Source organism: Neomonachus schauinslandi, chromosome 6, assembly GCF_002201575.2.
Source record: "Neomonachus schauinslandi chromosome 6, ASM220157v2, whole genome shotgun sequence".
Lineage (NCBI taxonomy): Eukaryota > Metazoa > Chordata > Mammalia > Carnivora > Phocidae > Neomonachus > Neomonachus schauinslandi.
The window spans coordinates 35,013,102-35,024,816 of record NC_058408.1 but is presented as its reverse complement, the minus strand read 5'-3'; the positions used below and the strand labels follow the sequence as shown (position 1 = coordinate 35,024,816).

The 11,715-nt window shown below is 55.0% G+C and overlaps 2 protein-coding genes across 4 annotated transcripts in view; one reads left to right on the top strand and one right to left on the bottom strand.

Moving 5' to 3' along the window:
• LAMB3 (laminin subunit beta 3) overlaps nt 1-6,494 on the top strand; it is a 39,466-nt gene extending 32,972 nt beyond the window's left edge. For all 3 annotated transcript variants that reach the window (XM_021682747.2, XM_021682746.1, XM_021682745.1), the window contains 5 exons: nt 139-346; nt 783-924; nt 1,339-1,515; nt 2,289-2,442; nt 5,500-6,494. In XM_021682747.2, coding sequence (XP_021538422.1) covers nt 139-346; nt 783-924; nt 1,339-1,515; nt 2,289-2,442; nt 5,500-5,636 — 818 coding nt within the window. In that variant the 3' untranslated portion in view covers nt 5,637-6,494. The remainder of the gene's footprint in view (nt 1-138; nt 347-782; nt 925-1,338; nt 1,516-2,288; nt 2,443-5,499) is intronic.
• A 1,726-nt stretch (nt 6,495-8,220) lies between these two features.
• CAMK1G (calcium/calmodulin dependent protein kinase IG) overlaps nt 8,221-11,715 on the bottom strand; it is a 29,609-nt gene continuing 26,114 nt past the window's right edge. The window contains exons 9-12 of the mRNA XM_021682522.1: nt 11,124-11,202; nt 9,497-9,584; nt 8,844-9,250; nt 8,221-8,312 (exon numbers count right to left, since the gene is read on the bottom strand). Coding sequence (XP_021538197.1) covers nt 8,222-8,312; nt 8,844-9,250; nt 9,497-9,584; nt 11,124-11,202 — 665 coding nt within the window. The 3' untranslated portion in view covers nt 8,221. The remainder of the gene's footprint in view (nt 8,313-8,843; nt 9,251-9,496; nt 9,585-11,123; nt 11,203-11,715) is intronic.

Below are 11,715 nucleotides of genomic sequence, written 5' to 3'. Positions count from 1 at the left end.
GGGGGGGGGGGGGGGGGGGGGGGGGGGGGGGGGGGGGGGGGGGGGGCCGAGATGCACGCGGGTGCTTCCCTGGAGCTGCTCAGCTCGGAGAAACCTCTGATCTTTGGGGAGGTGGTCTGATGGACGGCTGTCTTCCAGACTCTGACACTGATGCGGCCACCATCCAGGAGGTCAGCGAGGCTGTGCTGGCCCTGTGGCTGCCCACAGACTCGGCCACGGTGCTGCGGAAGATGAATGAGATCCAGGCCATTGCCGCTAGGCTACCCAGTGTGGACCTGGTGCTGTCTCAGACCAAGCAGGACATTGCTCGGGCTCAGAGGCTCCAGATGGAGGCTGAGAAGGCCAGGTATGGCCTGGGGCCCTTAGCCCGCGCTTCTCCCTGCCCAGGGCTGGGCTGGTGTTTTGCTCCCCGACTCCTTTGGCTGCTGGCAGAAGGAAAAGAATCTGTACATGTCAGAGGGGTGCAGAGGGCTGGGGGACAGGAGGGGTGCTTACTGTAGTGGGGGGTGGTGAAGTGAGAAACAGTGTCCAGGGTGAACTTTCCTCAGCAGGGGCCTGTCTTCCATATTGGTGACACCAAAGGGTGTCTCAGACGTAACGCTCACACTCCTCGTGTCTGTTCGGTGGGGTCCCGGGATGGAAAAGCTATGTGTTAATACTCCCTTTTTAGGTCTTGGCTGGGAAGAATATTCTCTTGAACCGGTTGGTGAGTGGAGCCGTGCATCTCTTCGTTCACTGGTTGCTCATTCTTTCTTATCTCCCTTCCCCTCCCCCTGCTGCAGGAGCCGAGCCCACGCGGTGGAGGGCCAGGTGGAGGACGTGGTGGGGAACCTTCGGCAGGGCACGGTGGCTCTGCAGGAAGCCCAGGACACCATGCAAGGCACCAGCCGTTCCCTTCGGCTTATCCAGGAGAGGGTTGCTGAGGTGAGGTGGTGTGGCTTCCTTCTGCCGCATTTGGGAATGAACAGACAGATTCAGGCACAAGATATAGAAAATGCCAGAAAGTGACCTGGAAGGGGACCTAAAGAGGGAGGACTATGAGCTCTGGGCCCAGCTTTGAGCCCTTGGTTTTCTGGTTGCGTGGCTGGGTGCAGAAGGCCAGGGGTGGGCTCTGAGCTGCAGCAAGGGGGTGGGGGGCTTGGGGGGCGGATCAACTGAGCTGGAGGGGGGGGGGGGCGCCTGGGGGCCAGGGGACAGATAGATAGGGGACCAGCAGGGGGACAATAGTGGTGTCCTGCTTGGAGAGAGTTTTCGATGCCTGGTGACCTGGGCAGAAGGACGACGAGGTCCCTGCTTAGGAGACCCACCACCATAACCCAGGTCTCTTTCCCCACCAAGGTTCAGCAGGTCCTGGGGCCGGCGGAAGGACTGGCAGCTGGCATGGGCTTGCAGCTGGGTGACTTGCGGGCGCGGATGGAGGAGCTCAGCCGCAGGGCCAGGCTGCAACAGGAGCAAGTGGCAAGGGCCCAGCAGCTCACAGAGGGTGCTAAGGAGCGGGCGCTGAGCGCCCAGGAGGTGAGAACAGGTGGAGGTCATCCTGGGCAGCACCAGCCAGCATGAGGGTTCTGAGCAGGAGAGGACTCTGTACACTTTATGAGACCTTGGGCTCAAAAGCAATTGGAACATGTTATTCTAGAATCATCAGAAAGGGTTTCAGGACTCACCCTGACCTGGCCTGGCATCTGGACTTTACCTCGGGCCGCCTCTGGGGAGCTGGTTCAGGGGTGTTACAAATGATCTAGTCCAGTCCCTTTCTGTTTACAGATCAGGGGGTAACTTTGTCCAGGCCCAGAGCTCACCTACAAAGCAGGTCCCTTGACATCCAATCCAGAACTTGTCCCCCGTCATGGCTACCCAGCCCAGAGAGGCAGTCTTGACTAAGCCTAACCTGGGCCCCATCGTTGTCAGAATTATGTCAGAGAGGCGATCAGAGAGCCATCCTCTGGGTCCCCAGTGTACCAGGAACTTTGGCATTCATGGCCGGTCCCAGCACAGTGGCCGGGCTGCCAAGTATACTGCTAAGTGACCACTAAGTGCCTGGCACTGTGTGGGGAGTTAGGTGGGAAAGGACAGGAGCCACAGATGGAGGGAGAGAAATACAGAAGAAGTGTCAGATACAGCTTGGGGCCTAGGGGTTTTCATAGGCCAGAGCAACCCACTGGGGAGTATCAGGAGGCTCCTCATCCCTGTGTGTGGATTTGGAGGATATTGAGTGCTTTAGCCAAAGGTCTTTAGGACTTTGGATGATGATGATGCTGGTGGCACTCAGACTGTTTCACCTTTTTCAGGGATTTGAGAGAATAAAGCAAAAATATGCTGAGTTGAAGGACCAGTTGGGTCGGAGCCCCATGCTGGGGGCTCAGGGCAGCCGGATCCTGAGTGTCAAGACGGAGGCAGAGGAACTGTTTGGGGAGACCATGGAGATGATGGACAGGATGAAAGGTGAGGGGACGGTCCTGGGGCTTGGACTCCTGGGCATCCCAGGAGGCTGGCCCCAACCCAGGGCTTCTGAGGCCCGCCCTCAGAGCTAGCAGTGCTAAGGGACGAGACCAGTAGGGCTTTCCCAAGCATCCAGGAAGTCAGAGGCACAATGATGGGGCGGTTGGGAATGCAGAGATACTTGTAAGACTTGTCCTGCCCTCAAGAGCTTGCAATCCAGATGGGGCCATTTTTCTGGTCACCTGCAAGATGCGTGAAGCTATTTAACAGCACAAGGGGGTCCGTGATAGGAGCCCACATAATAAGCACTCTGCGGAGAGACATTTCTGTTGGAGAGAAATGCTCAGTGAAGGTGATGTTCAGAAAAGATAAGATTTGACATAGGCCTGGAAGGATGTGTAGGCCTGCGGGGGGAGGCTGTGAGGAAAAGCAGGGACATTAAGACAGGGTGGGTGGGCATGAGAGATGATGGACTCTGAAAAACAAACTGAGGGTTCTGGGGGGGAGGGGGGTGGGAGGATGGGTTAGCCTGGTGATGGGTATTGAGGAGGGCACATTCTGCATGGAGCACTGGGTGTTATGCACAAACAAGAATCATGGAACACTTCATCTAAAACTAATGATGTAATGTATGGGGATTAACATAAGAATAAAAAAAAAAAAGGGTGGGTGGGAAGCAACAAGACATGTTCTGGGGATGGGGGCAGGCGCACCCACCAGGAGAGGAGGGGTGATGAGGATCAGAACGGGTGGGAGACAAGTAGCATTGGGTCACTGTGGCCAGGTCCAGGTGGCTGGTCTCAATGCCAGCATGAGGAGGGTAGGCTTAGCCCTGGAGACAGTAGAGAACCGTCCAAAGGTTTGAATATGGCAGAGACATAAAAAATCGTTTTCAAAAGGGTTCTGAGGTTCTTCAGATGGGAGAACAGGGATTTCCAAGAACTGGGCTCAATCTCTAAGATGTGATGATGGGTCACTGCACTGGTGTGCCCAGTGAATGCCACAAACAGAATTTCTCCGAATTTCAGAGGAAACAGACAAAAATCTGTTTGGTGAGGCAGGTAGACACCATGGGGAAGGTTGGGCAGGCGAGTTGACGACGGGTAGATCGGAGGCTGTGGCCGGCCGTCCCTGAAGGGTGAGCTGCTGAGCTGGACGGAGGAGCTGAGGGGCTGGGTCAGTGCACGCCCTGCCCTTGTCCATCGATGTTTTACACAAAGATAAAGAATTTGTTTTTCAAACCTGTGGACAATAGGTTGTTAATACTCTAGGTAACAGAACCAGTTACTCTAAGACCATCTCAGAAGGCTAAAAGGATGGGCTGAAACCAACAGGGTAAAATTAAAGAGAAGTATTATCTTCCACTCTGGGCTTATTTGGGCCTAAACTCACAAGTACAGCTCGGGTGAGGCCTGGCTTCTCAGAGGCTAATGTACCTGAAAACACTTTATAACTGCTAAAATGATAAAACGTTTCATAACTGGTGAGTGATAAGCACATATGAATTGTTGGTCACTGAAAAAAACCCAAGGGTTTTGAGTGATGTAAGCTCCATGGAAATTAGCAGGGTCTTGCTACAGCCAAAAGAGCGAATAAATACAAAGTATGCAAAGTAAGAGGAGTAATGGTTCAGGGATATTAAAAATCTTTAGTAACTGGTGTGTCACACATCTACAAGCCAGAAAAGGCTCAGGCTATAGCAATGGAACAGGCATTTACCTGTCTGCAGGAATTTACCTTTCATTGCAGGATTTGGGGGAAGATCATGCATGGGGGTCCTGGGGATGGGGACCAGGGAACACAACAGCAGCTGCTAAAGTTTCAATATTTGGTCAACCCGCAGGTCCATATGGGTGCCCAGTGGCTGAATGTCAGGCCAGTGACACTGCTGTTACCCTCTGAGGGTGGGATCTCACCTGGCGGATGGTATTCAGTGGTGGCTACTCCCTGCTCAGAAGGGAGACTGACAAGCCTGCACCTGTCGCAGGGAGGGCGGCCAGGGTTGGGAGGTAGAGAAGGCTCGATAATTACAGCAGGTGAAGGTGAAGAATGGGTGAAGGAACTAGGGAGATTTAATCTGAGAAGGTGTGGCCTCAGACATTTGAAAGACTTCCATGTGGGAGACAGAGCAAATATATTCCCACAGCCTCAGGACCTGAGACAACTGGGTGGAAGCAGAAGTGGTCAGATTCTGGCTTCATGAGAAGACTTTTAACAGCTAGAGCTGCCTAAAGCTGAAGCCTTGTGAGGCAGGCGCTCCCTCCCTATTCCTAGAAGAGTTCAGGCTGAGGCTGGGTGGCAGCTCTCGTGAGTGTGGTAGAGAGGCCTCTCGCCTAGGGTGACAGGAGGGACAGGCTGGACTAGGTCACTTTGGAGTCCTCCACATTCTCCACGTGTAATCTCGTGGTGGCATACAGACTGGATCAGAGCGGGGGGACTAGATTTATCTGAAGTGGTAACTGGGGAAGGGAAAGTGCGGAGCAAGTCTGGTCCCCCAGCCGGCTCTCTGGCCATGGTGCCCACTTGAGGATCATCGGTGGGATGGCAGCTGAGTCCGGTAGTCATAGGTTGGTAATCTTTTTTTTTTTTTTAAGATTTTATTTATTTATTTGAGAGGGGTGGGAGTACGAGAGCCGGGTGAAGAGCAGAGGGAGAAGCAGACTCCTCACTGAGCAGGGAGCCTGACGCGGGGCTCCATCCCGGGACGCCGGGATCATGACCTGAGCCAAATGCAGCCGCTTAACCCACTGAGTCACCCAGGTGTCCCGTAGGTTGCTAAGCTTGATGCCGGTGGTTTCCCTCATCAGTCTGGGACACCTGAGAGAGCCTAGAGCAGAGGAGGAGGGTAGGGGCTTCCTAGGTCTGGCTTCTCTTAAGAGTGGCGTACGGGTGGAGAGCCGTGAGGCTGGAGACAGCTGCCCCAGTGTCCAGCCCTCCCCCCGCCAGGTGATTTCTCCTGCAGGTGCTGCCTCCAGGTCGTGGGAGGAGAAGGAAGTCTGGGGAGTCTTTGGGTATCTCACCAGCTCCTCCTTCTCCCCTTGCTGTCCCATCTGCCCTCAGACATGGAGTCGGAGCTGCTGCGGGGGAGCCAGGCCATCAGGCTTCGCTCGGCAGACCTGACGGGGCTGGAGAAGCACGTGGAACAGATCCGCAACCACATCAACGGGCGTGTGCTCTACTATGCCACCTGTAAGTGATGCACCAGCCTGCAGCCCCCAGCCCCGCTCATCTGCCCTCTCTACTTTTGGAGGACAGGCTGGGCTGGGATGCCTTCCGGCTCCAGGAGACTTACACAGCCTAAAGCACAGCCCGGACGGCCCCTGGCGCGCAGCTGTTAAGATTATTCTGGGCTGCAGCTGAGCCGGAGCTGATGGGAAATTACATCTGAGAGACAGAGAGGGTGGAGGCGGGCCGTGTCCTTGTGACGAGGAGCTCTCAAGTGGAGGTGCACTTGGCCGGCCAGCGTCCTTGCCCTTCATCTTCCATGGAGGCTGAATCCTGGAGGGACACCAAAACTTAACAAAAACATGATGTACAAATGAAAAGCCCAATAAAAATCTTTGGAAAGAAGTCTGGAGGTTGAAAGAGAGAAAATGATCCATCTCCCCATTAAGTACACCGTTGTCACTTGTTCCTGTCTCCCACCTGGGGTTCCTGGGTGCTCCTCTGCTCAAGCCCAAGGCCTGGAGGTATATGAAGCATAGGCTGCCCCACTTGGCTCAGTACAGCTTGCTCGTCAACCAAACTTAGGGGGGCTGGATCCCTTTGCCCCAGGACCCAAAGGATCCCATCCTTGAGAGACCAGATGATTTCCGTCTTTGAGCAGTGATCCAGTTGCTCATTCACAGATGAGGAAATAGAAATCCAGAGAAGGGAAATATGGCGTCCAAATTCCCCCAGCTCCAGAGGCGGACTCTGTGTCTCTTGGGATCTCAAGGAGAAGTTGCAAATGGATGTGCATTTGTGTGTGCGGCAGATATGGAAATAGTGTGAATATCTGTGTGCTAACCATGGCCTGTGCAATGTGCTAGGCATTTTTAAAATTAAAAAAATAATTTTTAAAAGTTTTACTTATTTATTTGAGAGAGACAGAGACAGAGAAATAGAGCACAAGCAGGTGGAGGGGCAGATCGAGAGGGAGAAGCAGACTCCCTGCTGAGCAGAGAGCCCCTCGTGGGACTCGATCCCAGGACCCCAGGATCATGACCTGAGCTGAAGGCAGACGCTTAACGACTGAGCCACCCAGGTGCCCCGTGCTAGGCATTTTATCTACATTTTCTTGATCATTATTAATCATGTTAATTATTGAATGCTGTGCTAGATACATCATCTGCGTTATCTCATGATGCAGGTGGTACTGCTGTTCCCATTTGACAAGTGAGGAAGCCAAGGCACAGAAGGCTGTGTTACTCCCCGAAGGTCACAGATGTGGCAGGCAGAGGGCAGAGGGCAGGGCTTCAAATTCACGATCCTCTAGAGCATCTAATGTAGTCATTAGGAGAATGGATGCCGGAGCCTGACTGCTTGGGCTCCAACAGAGCCTACCCCGGGAGTTGTGAGGAGTAAACGAGTCAACAGATGTAACTTGTGTCACTTAGTACCTGGCACATGCTATGCTCTCAGTCTGTGTCAGCCACCACCCTGCCAGGTTCCTCCTGACCCCAAGGCCCCAGCACACTTTCCATTCCACACAGGCTCAGAAGTCCCAGGGCCACGTCTGACTTTAGGAAGAACGAAAGGAAGCCTCCTAGAGAAAAATATGTCCATTTTATTGAGCACAACACCGAACATGAAGCTGGAGGGGGCGGGGGTACAAGAAAACGAGGGAGGGACAAGAATAATGCCCCTGATTTTCAGGGAGAGAAAGAAGAGCAGAAGCAGGATGAGAATTACCAGCTGAAATGAAAACAGTCAACTTCCAATTTTTACTTAATCCGGTGTGGGTGAGGCATCTGGCCGGGATAAGAATTCCTTACAGTTCCTCCTTGATTTCTTTCTTTTTCATCTGGAAGGCTGTGGTACTGCTTTTGGCCTGGGGCAGGGAGGGAGGTGTGCTGGGCCAGCTGGAGCTAATCATGGAGTCAAGGATTGGAACTTGAGAGCTCACAGGCAGACCACGGAGCCGCCTGTCATTCATGCAGATGGGCAGGCGACTACATTAATGAGCCCATTCTGGCCACGGGCACGAACGCCTCGAGGCAGGAGCGTGTGCTGAGCGGGAGTCTGGGTCGATGCTCCATATGGCTTTGCTCAGAGAAGGTGACACAGCCTGGCCAGCCCAGGAAGCTTTTCATCACAAACGACACAGACCCGGGTGAGAGCTACCTAGTTCACTGCACAGAGCCACGGCACGTGGGGTGTGGGGGCACAGAGCAGGCAGGTCAGGGAGACCTGGAAGCGGGTGGACACCGCTCCTCTTGCCCACAGCTTCAACGAGGCCTCCGTGCCTTGGGGGCTCGCTCCTGGGCCTTCTGGGAGGGTCTGCCCCAGGCGGCAGCAGCCCAGGGCTTCTCACCGTAAACTCCTGCCAGGCCCTGCTCCGCCCGCTCCGCCTTCCTCCCGCTGCAGGGTGGGCGCCAGGATGGGAAGGCAGAGAAGAGTTGCACGTCTCTCCTGCAGAGGAAAGGGGTTCAGGGTGGGGGTGGGCCTGCGGCTCCCGGCGCCCCTCAGCCCCGTTCATTCAGCTCTGTGATGGGGCTGGCCTTCTGGGACAGCCCCCTGTCCTGGCCCTCCCACCTCTGTCGCCTCACCTGAAAATTGACACAGGCGTGGGCTCCAGGGATCACATAATGAGACAGACTCCAGTCTGCCCCGCCCGGCAGTGGGAACCGCCACCCGCTTTAACTGGCACCATGACCTCTGATTTGTAGTTCCTGGAAAGCAAATGAGGCGGGGGGCTGTGAAGTGTTTGGGGAAGGGAGAAGAGCTGGGGTGGGGGGGCGCTCTCCGTGCCTGTGGCCTCCACTCGGCCTCCCCTCTGTCCGGTTCCAAAAGTACAAGCCCTTGCAGAAAGGACGAAGATGACAACGAAGCCCCACTTTTCCCCCCCAAAATACAATGGTTCTGGAAACTCCAGAAATCTAGTGCCCCCCACCCCACTGACATGTACTTGGTTTTCTGCAGGCATTTATAATTCCCGTTGCTTCACTAAACTTTTAAGTAGCTTGGTGAGGTAGGCTGGGCAGGCGGCTATGATCTCACAGATGAGCAAACCAGAAACAGAGACATCGACTGATCGGCCGGTAGCCACACAGTTAGGGATAGGGACAGGACTGGAGGCATTTCCCTTGGCCCCTTGACCCAGAGCTCTTCCCACCCTGCAGGGCCGGCTCCCTTTGGCCACTTTCTTTCAGCCCCGTTGCCTGAGCAGGGTGAGGCCTGTGTGTCTGGCTGAAGATACGTACTGTTTTTTGTTGGCTTTTTTGAGGAGCGTGGGCTCGGAGCAGTAGGAGGACTTCCCTTTGCTCCCGATGCTCAGGCAGCTGGAACAGCAGCTGCAGGGCCCGGCGGCCAGGGCCCCCTGCTGCATGGGCACCAGGCTGCTGCTGATGCGGAGCGAGCCATTGACCAGGCAGTTGAGGGACCTGCCCCCGGGGGGCCGGCAGGGGAGCCGCGCCAGGGCGGGAAGGGCCACGCTCTGGTCCAGGGCCGGGGCCTCGGTGATGGTGATCTCAGAGGGGCTGGGTCTCGAGGCTTCTGAGGCTGGAGTGCTGGGTGGCCTGTTCTCCACCTCCGGACGGAGGCCTGGGCTGTGCAGGTTCATGTGCAGCTTCCTCATGTGGTGGACCACGGCGGCCGCGTTGAAGGCTTGCTGGGAACACACCACACCAGCCTCTGACCCTCTCCATTCTCGGAAGGCCACGGGGCTCAAGCTTTCCCTTTGCCCCGCAGCCTCGGCCTCTTGAAACTGATGTGCCCGCGTCTCACTTCAGAGAAGGTCCAGGGAGGTCCAGTGTGAGCCGGGAAGCCCCGGGGAAAGCCCCTACGCCAGCCCTGCCCCAGCTCAGCCTCCAGGGGCCTGGAACAGCCTGCCTACCCCCTGCAAAGGGCAACTTACCCTCCACTTGCTCTTGGCAAAGTTCTTCTGGATCTGGAGACTGACTGACGGGTAGATGTCCCTGTGGAGAGCTGTGTTTCCATCAATCCTGTGGGTGTAGAAGGGACACCTGGCTCATGGGGGGCTGTGGGAACTCAGCCTGGGGTTGGGCAGGGGGGCTGTGCATGCAGGTCCAGGTTAGCTGAATGGAGTGCCTCAGAAGAAGGGTGGCCCACGGGAGGAACGGGCTGGAACCAGGGCTCCTCTGTCCCCCTGGGCAGGTCATTACGGGGCCCATGCTTTGGCAAAACCATAGTCTTGCTTTATGGAAGGGTGGCAAACTGTGACCTATGGGCCAAATCTACCCATTGCCTGTTTTTGTAACCAGGTCTCCCTGGGATACAGACACGCCCATTGATTCAGGTATGACCTATGGCTGCTTCATGCTGCAAGGGCAGACTGAGTAGCTGCCCTATAGACAGTATGGCCAGCTAAGCCTAAGATACTTATTTTCTGGCTTCTTCTAGAATAAGCTTTCCAGCCCCTGTGTCAGAGGGTGCTTGGGTTGTCACTATCCTTTAGCTCAAAACTATCCTCAGAACGTGCTTCCTCCTGGAAGCCTTCCTCAGTGAGGCCACCCGATACAGGCTGCCCTCTTGCTGGTCATCCATCTCTGTGTGTTCCTCAGATACTTGCCACACGGGGCACAGTACTTTCGAGGTACTAGGGACACAGAGAAGTAACGGATGGGACCCTCATCCCTGGGGCTTTCCAGTGGAGCCGTGGAGCCTTGTTCCATGCCATGGACTTGAGTAATTCATGGTAAGCTAATGTGTAATTGCTAACGAGAGGTAAGGAGGTATACCTAGCTTGCAGGACCCAGGGCTTCAGGGCAGGGCAGAAACTGCTCTGGATCCCGAGGGATGCTACATACAAGGCAAGAGGCAAGACATTCTAGGTGGTGAAAATGGTGTGACCCAAGATAAAGGCTGGAAAGAGCTTGGGATAGGGAGCAGGGGAGGGCAGGAAGAGAAATACAGCTTTGAGGCCTTCCTGGAACAGAGGAGGCATGTTGGGAATTTGGGGAAATCAAGGTGGAGGTAAAGGGTCAGGCCAGATTAGGGAAGACCTGAAAAGGCGGCGGAAGCTAAGCTTGCTGTGGTAGGAGGTAGGGAGCTGTTGTGAATCTTGAACAGGCGTACAGCATGTAAAAAGTGTTGTAAGATTTATTTACTCACTTTACTGATTGGCTGCTTTGTGATTCTTCACAAATCACCTCACTTAGAACAGGTTTTGACCCCACAGTGAAATGATGCTCTTAAGGACAGGGCAGAGCTGCCCATTCCTGGGTGCTTCTTGAGTAGCTAGTACTGAGTATTGCACCCTAGTACTAATGACAGGGCCTGGCTGAGTCTGTCTCCTGCCCTTGACTAGGAGACCCAGCGGCCACTCGTGGGTCAGAACCCACTTCATTCAATGCTGTTTGCATCTCTAGCAGGACCTGATAAACACGTCTGTGCTCCTTGCGTGCTGCAAGAGTAAAGAGCTCAGGGCAAGCAGACTCTGGGGAAACACCACGTGAATGAGTCGTCGTGGTATCTGGGGAACCACAAGGCTAGGGTCCAGAGCCCACCCCGTCCTCACTCACCAGGGGTGCCTCAAGGCCTTCTCGCAGGTGTACCGTTCATTCGGGTCCTTCTCCAGCAGGTGGCAAATAAAATCCTTGGCTAAGGGGAGCAATCAAAGACACAACTAAGGACCAGATTTCAGGACTGCTGGAAATTCACTTCCGGGCTGGTGGGTGGCAGTGAATGCATCTTTAGCTAATCTTCCAAAGAGGCAATTTTAAGAGTCTTAAAAGAGAAAAAAAAAAAAAATCCAAACCACCTAACAACAACCCACCATAAACCACCGAAGAGAGGCTCTACGTGGCCTCACCCACACAGCACTGCAGATACAGCTCTTATCCCGAGGCCCCAGTGCGCCTGCACGCCGCGGGTGTGTGCGTGTGCACCAGTCGGGGGCCGACAGCCACCCGTGGGTCCGCGTGAGTGCTGCCCCGGCCCACCTCTGATCCCCACTTAATGGGCCCGACGATGACAGCCTTCTCTCTCTCACACACAGATGTCGCATGCTCTCAGTCTGGATATATAATAAAGGCAAAACTTGGCCTTGGTTTTGCCACTCGTGCCTGGAACACTCCCTTGTGCAGGCTCTACTTCCTGGCCCCTCATCTAAAC